Source organism: Xyrauchen texanus, chromosome 10, assembly GCF_025860055.1.
Source record: "Xyrauchen texanus isolate HMW12.3.18 chromosome 10, RBS_HiC_50CHRs, whole genome shotgun sequence".
In the NCBI taxonomy this organism is placed as follows: domain Eukaryota; kingdom Metazoa; phylum Chordata; class Actinopteri; order Cypriniformes; family Catostomidae; genus Xyrauchen; species Xyrauchen texanus.
In genome coordinates this window covers 15,680,887-15,690,662 of record NC_068285.1, presented here as the reverse complement: position 1 = coordinate 15,690,662, position 9,776 = coordinate 15,680,887, and the positions used below count along the sequence as shown (strand labels likewise).

The following is a 9,776-nucleotide window of genomic DNA, read 5'->3' as shown; positions in this document are numbered from 1 at the left end:
CGCCAAAAGAAGAATGTGAAAGTGAATGTGGAGATTTATAGTAAAAAAGGACTTAAAATGGATCTGTTTCTCACCCACACCTACCATATTGCTTCATGGACTTAACAACTGGAGTTGGATGGATTACTTTAATGCTGTCTTTATGTGCTTTAACATTTTGTTACCCATTCATTTGCATTGTGAGCACCAACAGAAATATTGAAATATGAAATATTCTTCTAAAAATCTTCGATTGTGTTCAACAGAAGAATGAAATTCATAAACATCTGGAATAGCATGAGGGTGAGTAAATTATGCGAGAATTTTCATTTTAGGATGAACTTCCTTTAAAAAACTCGCAGGTTTGACCTCAGTTGACTCTACCAAAATGTCTGCGCTATACGTCTGATGACGCACTTCCTGCCCATTTCCGCTCTCCTCTAATAATATTCGTCTGCTTCCGCCTGAAACTTCCTTTCTGGCAACGGCTTAATCTTCGCCAACATGCCAGTGAGTACGAGAGAGCAAAACACATCAATATACACCGCTTACAAGACATTATTACCATAATATCAAATCGCGTTCATGAACTTATCCTTATAATTGACCTTCACGTGTGGGTTATGACATTTAGGAGTCAAAAACGTTGAAAAAAGCGCGTATGTTCTTGAATGATTCGGCAGCGTGCATTCGCGCCCTGTGGCAAGATGGCGGCGCGCATAGAACAAAACATGGAGGTTTGACTATAAAATGACGCATGTTAAGGATCAACGTGTTTGTCGAGACTGACATTATTAAAAGATCACTCTGAAAACAGCCAGACTTGGTTGCTTGTGTATCTATGTCTGTTAAAGTTTCCATAAAGTTCTGGAGTTGTCAGAATTGAGCTAGAAATTACAAGATTAAAAAACTTGAATTCCTATGTCTATGAAAACGCATGTCTTAACAGGATGTTGAGCATTATAGAAGTTTAAGCTCCTGTGATGTCCAAAAATGCAGTCTATGTAGTTACCCTAATAGGTTTTGAGATGTAGCCATATGCAATTATGTGATGTGTAATGTGTCATGATGTAAACAGCTCGCAAAAGACCTGTTGCACCCGACCCCCGAAGAGGAGAGGAGAACGCACAAGAAGAAGCGTCTCGTACAGTGTCCTAATTCTTACTTCATGGATGTCAAATGTCCAGGTGAGTGTCTTTGTGATCTTCATGTATTCTGGATGGAAAGTTGCACTTTTAAATGTGTTGAATATGGGCTGTAACCATAGATGTTGAGGGGGGACACATTTCTTCAAAGTTGAGAATAGTACATGGAGCTGAACATGCTCAAAACGTTGGAGATGATTGTGGACTTTAGGAGGAATACCCCAACATTGACCCCCCTCACCATTTTAAACAGCACTGTGGCAGCAGTGGAGTCATTCAGGTTCCTGGGCACTACCATCTCACAGGACCTGAAGTGGGAGACCCACATTGACTCCATTGTAAAAAAAGGCCCAGCAGAGGTTGTACTTCCATCACCATTTGAAGAAGTTCAACCTGCTGCAGGCACTGCTGATACAGTTCTACACAGCATTCATTGAGTCTGTCCTCTGCACTTCAATAACTGTCAGGTTTGGTGTAGCTATGAAATCGGACTTCAAAGGACAGTTAGGACTGCTATGAGGATTATTGGTTGCCCCCTGCCCTCCCTTCAAGAACTGTATACTTCCAGATTGAGGAAAAGGGCTGGAAAAATCACTCTGGACCCCACTCACCCTGCCCATTACCTTTTTGAACTATTGCCTTCTGGTCGGCACTTCAGTGCTGAGCACCAGAACCATCGGTCACAGGAACAGTTTTTCCTCAGGCTATCCATCTAATGAACAGTTAAAACTGCCCTATTGAACAATAATTATGTGCAATACACATCTTAGTCTATTTTTATTTATCCAACATACAATACCTCTTCTGCCATTACATTCCCTTGCTTCTGTATATTACAGATTTGTATATTGTTTGTGTGTGTGTGTGTGTGTGTGTATGTGTGTATGTATATATATATATATATATATATATATATATATAAATTAGCTTTATGTGTATTCTATATATACACTTCTATTCACTTTTTATTTTTGTTAAAAAAATCATTATTACTATCTCTTGTTGCTGTATTGTTTGTGCACTGGAAGCTCCTGTCACCAAGACAAATTCCTTGTATGTGTGAGCATACTTGGCAATAAAGCTCATTCTGATTCTTAGTAGATTAGTACAGGGTTTTCAGTGATGTCAGATTCTGACACTTGTAAAAGTGTGAATATTTGGTTAAATCCTTGTCATGATTGTAGTTGTAATAACAGAAATGTATAGTATAACTCTCATTGTTGTTTCTTTGTGTTTCAGGATGTTATAAGATCACAACTGTGTTCAGCCACGCTCAGACAGTAGTGCTTTGTGTCGGTTGCTCAACTGTGCTCTGTCAGCCAACTGGAGGCAAAGCTAGACTTACAGAAGGTCAGTTTGTGCATTTGCTAAAAACAGACAAATTTTGAAGCAAAAAAACAACAACAAAGGAATTGTCTTTGTAAAGAGTGTTGATAGTTCAGAAAGTTGGTTGGTGGATCATCTGTTTTCAAGGCAAAACTGATCAAGGGATGTAGTGATTTTATTTATTTTATTGAGGTTATTATCATTAATAGTTTTTTAAAATTTCCACGAAAAGGTGGGAAAGTCGAGTATTTACCGCTTTGTATTATCACCATTTCTTCTAATCACACTTCTTGAGCATTTAGGCACTGAAGACACAAGTTTAAGTTTAGCAAACAGAATATTCCTCCATTCATCCATTATGCAGGTCTTCAGCTGCGCAATCGTACAGGGCATTTTTTTGCCGTATTTTGCACTTTGTAATGTGCCACACATTCTCAATTAGAGACCGGTCAGTACTTTAGGCAGGTCAATGTAGCACCTGCACACACTGCTTATGCAGCCATGTACTTGTAATCTGAGCAGTGTGTGGTTTGGCATTGTCCTGCTGGAAAATGCAGGAATGTCCCTGGAAAAGACAGAGTCTGGATGGCAGCATATGTTGCTCCAAAATGTTTACATGTCTGCCTGCATAAATGGTGCCCTCACAGAAGTGCGAGTCACCCATGCCATGGGCACTGCCACCCCCATACCATGACAGACACTGGCTTTTTGACATGATGCTGAGACCGCTTGGATGTTGCTTTTCCTCATTGGCCCACGACGGCTGTTTTTTTTTTTTCAAAAAAATATTTCAAATGTGGACTTGTTGAACCACAAAACATGATTCCACTGTTCTACTTTCCATCTCACATGAGACGGAGCCCAGAGAAGTCGGCGGTGCTTCTGGACAGTGTTAATGTAGGGCTTCTGCTTTGCATAGTGAAGCATTTACATGCATCTGTGGATGCAGCGGCGAATGGTGTTGACTAACAAAGGTTTACTAAATAATCCCAAGACCATGTCATGATATCCATTACAGATGTTTTATGGTTTTTATGACTGTGACGTCTGAGGGACCAGAAATCACTCACATTGTGGTTTTCGGTCTTGCCCTTTACGCACAAATCTTTTAACTATATTGTGCACAGTAGAAAGTGAAATGCCCAAAATCTTCCAATTTATTTTTGGGGGAACATTGTTCTCTAAGCACTGCATTATTTGCTGATATATCTGTTGACAAATTGGCGAGCCTCGACCCATCCTTGCTCTTGAAAAACTAGCCGTTTTTTGGAGGCTCCTCCTTATATACTATAACACGATTGCCTCTCCTGTTTAACATCACCTTGTTATTTCAACTTGTCAGGATGTCATTAGTCCTAAATTGCCCCTGTCTTTTTTTTTTTTGGAGCATGTTTTAATCATGTGATTTGAAATGATTGTATATATATTTATATATTTAAAAAAGAAAATGCTGTTCTGTACTCTGGTTGAGTCCATGATTGGCAATATTGCTGTAGTTCAGGGATTTTGTGGCACATATTGGCACATATACTTCAGCCAATTTTTTATTTTTATTTTCATATGTAATCATTGCCATGGTTCAGAGATTTGGGATTCTCTTTAAGAGCACTCTGAACAAAACTTTCCAAAATATGCAGCATATCCAACGTTAATTGATTTTCAGCTACATTAATTTCAAAGTGGATGACTGTAGTCATGGTAGTGTTGCAAAGTGGAACATCAAAGAGCTTTATTTTATCTAGTCCAAATGAGGGATGGGCATTTTGGTCATTTTATCTACTTGATTACACGTCGAGTACTCGGGGCCATGTCATGTACATAACTATATATAATAACATGTATGACAAAGATCTTTGGCTGCTGCATTGTGTCTTGTTGTTCCAGTGTATCATCTATTCATTATTATATGCTGTTATAGAATAATATGCTACATAATGTTCAAAAGATTGCATAATCAATCATATTTTTTTCATATTTGACACATTTGTGTTTAGTTGTCAGGTAATTGTCACTGGATTTCGAATGAAGTGAAAAGTCACATCATGCTTAATTACCATCGATCATCGGTTTCATGATCGATCATCGATCATGATCAGAGTACTCATGCCCATCCCTAGTCCAGATTAGTTCTCATGGTCCTTTTGTTGTCATGTGTCAGAAGAAGTTCTGCGATTCAAATGCATAAAGCAAAGAATTTGAAAATGAATTGTCCCAAAAGGACTTTATAGAAACGACTTGAACAAGAGCTTCTTTCCAAATATTTGAGGACATTTAATATGGTGTGTCATTCATACTTGTGGTGTTAATGGGTTTAGCTATGGTTTTTGAAAATCAACTCCATTTTTGTTCTCTCCAGGTTGTTCCTTCAGAAGGAAGCAGCATTAAGATCTCTTCTGGATGCTTCTGCAGAGAGAGAGAGAAAGAGTGAAATGGATTGGGCTGAGTGACCGAGTATTATTTCACAGAAGGGAATTGAACCAAACACCCCCATGGAACACCTTCCAACCCCAGTGTCTCTTTTTCTCTCTGTCTCAGTCTCAATAAAATGTTTGGGCTAAAACTATGTTGTGATGAGTCATTTGTTCAAACTGTGTCATGTTTCATTCTTGTTATGGTTGATGGTTTAAGGGCGATGTGAAACGTTTCTGGGCTGCCAAACTGCAATAAACTACGTTGAAGCAAACTCAAACGATTGATATGGTATGAGGCTACATATTTAAATGTTAATTGTTCTTGTATAAAATAACACGTTTTTCATAAATACCTTTCTGAAGTATTTTGTTGTGAAAATTGAGTGTTATATTACCAAATACTATGGTTCTGTAGTATTTATCAGGCTTTTCAGTTTATCAAGTTTAAATGGCTTTTCAAACCGAATACGCAAACAAAAGGCATTCATTATCAAGGCCAAGGAACTGAAGGTACAGATGAGTGGCTTTCGGTTGAACCTCATAACCCACAGTGTGTTGAATGGAAAGTGTTCAAATAGCATAAGTGTATGACAGTTGTATTAAGCAATACCCATGGGAAGAACTGCAAGGATAACCAGGTTTACTAAAGATGCACAATCCAGATTAAAAAAACAGCATCTTGGAAAAGATCTGAGAGAGCTGTTGGCTTCAAATGAGAGCTGCTGTAAATAATTCCCTTTTAGACAGGAATGTGTCAGCATACTAGATTTCTCAAGCTCATCAAATGTTCAACATTTAAAATGTCATGGCGCAGCACGTTGTCTAACGGCAGTTTTTGTATGCAGGAAGCATTGGTGGAGTGTCATTTACTTAAGTTTAGTATGAAATCATTAGTTGATTACTTGCTGCTGAATTGCTATTTTTAGTGATGCCTGAATAATATGCAGAAATCAATTCAGTTTAGTTTCAACATTCCAGGAAATAATATACCAATGGGCTAAATTATCTGTGTCCTCTAAACAAATCGACTAATCTAATCCACTTAATGATGATGTATGGGGATGAAACTCAAAGGCTATTGGATGATCTCATGGTTAATTTCAAGATTTTGTTTATATATATACATACTGTACATACATACACTGATCAGCCACAACATTAAAACCACCTGCCCTAATATTTAGTAGGTCCCCGTATCAGAATAGCATTGTACAGAGCGGTTATTTGAGTTACTGTAGACTTTGTCACCGCTCACTGGATGTTTTTTGTTTTTGGCACATTCTGAGTAAATTCTAGAGACTGTTAAACTTGAAAATCCCAGGAGATCAGCAATACAGAAATACTCAAATCAGCCCATATGGCACCAACAACCATACTTGCGATTATCTAATCAGCCAATCGTGTGGCTGCAGTGCATCAGATCATGCAGATACAGGTCAGGAGCTTCAGTTAATGGTTCACATCAACCATCAGAATGGGGGAAAAATTTGATCTCCGTGATTTCGACCGTGGCATGATTGTTGGTGCCAGGTGGGCTGGTCTGAGTATTTCTGTAACTGATGATCTCCTGGGATTTTCATGCACAACAGTCTCTAAAATTCACTCTGAATGTCGCCAAAAACAAAAAATATCCAGTGAGCTCCAGTTCTATCGGATGGAAATACCTTGTTAATGAGAGTCAACAGAGACTGCTCAGACTGGATTGAATTGACAAAGTCTACGGTAACTCAGAAAACCGCTCTGTACCATGGTGGTGAGAAGAAAATCATGTTAGAATACTATTCTGACATGTGGGTTGGCACTGTTTTGACTGCAGGAGGAGGACCTACACAATATTAGACAGGTGGTTTTAATGTTGTGGCTGATCTGTGTGTGTGTGTGTGTATATATATATATATATATATATATATATATATATATATATATTCATACACAGTGAATTATATTTGTTCGAAAGTATCTGCCCATAGAGAAATTACTCATCTGCATAAAACACTAAAAACTATTATTGATATAAAATATTATGTTTTATATTTTAAATCATAAATTAAAATTTTATATTATATATAAATTATAAGCCTTTTACAAAATCCCTAACATTTTAAATATTAACTATGCGCCATTTTTTATGTGCTGATTTATTTAGTTTTACCATATGTCATCATCAGGATACATATTTATCCTGTGGTGTTCTCCTATGAACCTTCTATGGAAAAATGCAGCACTTCTATGGATGATGATGTTCCCATTATGGAGAACATTTGTCAAAGTGTCAAACTCTCTCTCCATCACTCTCTATCAGAGCAAGAGGCAAGCTTCTACCATCCTGCAAAATGCAGTTCCTGAAATGAAAACATTGTGTCAGAAGCTCTAAAACCTTAGAGCAAGTGTGTTTATTTACACCATATGAATTAGCATATAAATCGTCCCACACTGTTTGTGCTACGCACATGAATGATATTTTAAATCATACAGCTTAAGGAGTGCAATTACATTTCTAAGCAACTTGAATGGACTCCAATAAACTTTTAAAGGAGGGAGCCATATCCGTCATATCTAAGGACCAGAATATAAAGGCTTGAAGCTGGGCTCTTTTAAAAATGTATGAAATTGTTGGTAAGCAAACACCTAGCAACCATCCAGAATGACCTAGAAACACCTATAACTACACCCTGGCAACCATCCACAACACCCATCATTGTGGTGAGTTTCACACTGGCAAGCACCACATTTTCTACAGTAAATGTAAAATATGTAAATGCTTTCTTAAATGGTATATTAATACAGAAGTATGCAATAATAATAATATTAAAAATATATATATAATATCCAGAGACTAAGACTTGTGGATCTATGGTGCTTTCAAAATGCTCTCGTTTGTTTGAGCATTCCCACCAGTCCAACAGAGCAATATTGACTTATCCATAGTTTTCCTGAGCACCCACTGTGTGGCGCCATAATGATTCGAAATGACTGTTTTCTGTTTCTGGTCTCGAGACACAATGTAAAAATGACCAAAACGAGCGATCCAGATGGAGAACAGTAACCATTTAAGTCTTTTTAGAGTAAAATTTATTTTAGGCTCAACTTGTCATGATGTTGTCTGTTATAAAAACTCGGTAGTTAATAATAGGCTACAGTATATAAATGTAACTAACCCTGGGCCATCGCTTCATTTCATCTACAAACTCAGCTGATGCATTGTCAAAAAACAGTCATCTCAACTCTGTGAAGTATTGGCACTGTTTTCTTTATTATAAATTTTATTAAAATTATGATTTTTTTTAAACAATTTTTACATATGTAATGCCTTAAACATTACATTACCCGCTAAGAATGCACCAGTGTGGGTGAAAACACTGAAGACTGGACACTGAAAACAGTCGAATCATGGAACACTACCACGTTTAGGAAAAAGGTGGATTTAATGCATGAGTTTGGGCAGAACTATTTGTTTGGATGACCAATGGAAGACAGGGGTTTTCTAGAGAAAACATGTTTGAAACAATTATTATCTTTGCTCTACCGTTTGGTGACGTCAGTGGTGCAGAAATGAAACACATCAGCTTTACAAGGCAATTTGTTTTGCTTTCCCTTATTTGTCTGGCCACGAACCTATTCGAAAAAGAAGGATCAGACCGAAAGTGCTCTACGATAAAAAAACTAGATGTGACAAATAGAACTGAACGCAGGAGTCTCGAGATGTGTTTTTAAAAGTTGAAGTTATTTTTAGCTTGACACGGTGTCTTTAAAATGTGACACTCCTGCGCGAGACGCTGACAACAGCAAGACGCAGTGCAACGGTCATAGATGTCCATCTACAGTCTTACACACCAGAAAATGTCAAGTTACACTGAGCCTTATACTGTCGACCAGCTACATTTATCAACCATCTCACCTTCCTCTCTCTTTATATATATATATAGATATACATACACACACACACAAACACTGGTGGCCAGTGGCATTCAGCTGATCACAATGTATAGTCAGGACATTACAATTTGAAAAAAAAAAACTACTTCAAAGAGTTCTCATCAAAAAATCTTCCACATACAGCAAAGACAGCTTTGCAGATTCTCAACATTCTAGCTGTCAGTTTGTCCAGATACTCAGGTGACCTTTAACCCCACACTTCCTGTAGCACTTGCCATAGATGTGGCTGTCTTGTCGGGCACTTCTCACACACCTTACAGTCTAGCTGATCCCACAAAAGCTCAATGGGGTTCAGATCCATAACACTCTTTTCCAATTATCTGTTGTCCAATGTCTGTGTTTCTTTGTCCACTCGAACCTTTTCTCTTTGTTTTTCTTTGCAATTCTTCCCATAAGGCACCCCAGAGTCTTCTCTTTACTGTTGTACATGAAACTGGTGTTGAGTGGGTAGAATTCAATGAAGCTGTCAGCTGAGGACATGTGAGGTGTCTATTTCTCAAACTAGAGACTCTGATGTACTTCTCCTCTTGTTTAGTTGCACATCTGGCCTTCAACATCTCTTTATGTCCTTGTTAGAGCCAGTTGTCCTTTGTCTTTGAAGACTGTAGTTACACCTTTGTGTGAAATCTTCAATATTTTATTTTGTCAATTTCAAGCATTGTACTGTATAGCTTCATTCCGCAAAACAATGATTGACTGAAGAGTTTCTAGGTTTTTTTTGTTGCCATTTTTTTACCTAATATATTGACCTTAAGACATTCCAGTCTATTGCACACTGTGGCAACTTAAAAACTGTGTTTGATATAATGGCAAATGATTTTCTAGTACCAGATTAACAATTTAGCATGATTACTCAAGGATAAGGTGTTGGAGTGATGGCTGCTGGAAATGGGGCCTGTCTAGATTTGATCAAAAATTACTTTTTTCAAATAGTGATGGTGCTGTTTGTTACATCAGTAATGTTCTGACTGTTCTTCGT

General features: G+C 37.7%; 1 protein-coding gene across 1 annotated transcript; it reads left to right on the top strand.

The window, feature by feature from the left end:
* Positions 1–429: 429 nt before the first annotated feature.
* On the top strand, positions 430–5,010 carry rps27.1 (ribosomal protein S27, isoform 1). The gene is made up of 4 exons (XM_052136122.1): positions 430–489; positions 1,058–1,166; positions 2,364–2,474; positions 4,807–5,010. Exons 1-4 carry the CDS (start codon positions 484–486, stop codon positions 4,833–4,835), a joined length of 255 nt encoding a protein of 84 aa, XP_051992082.1. The 5' UTR covers positions 430–483; the 3' UTR covers positions 4,836–5,010.
* Positions 5,011–9,776: the final 4,766 nt, after the last annotated feature.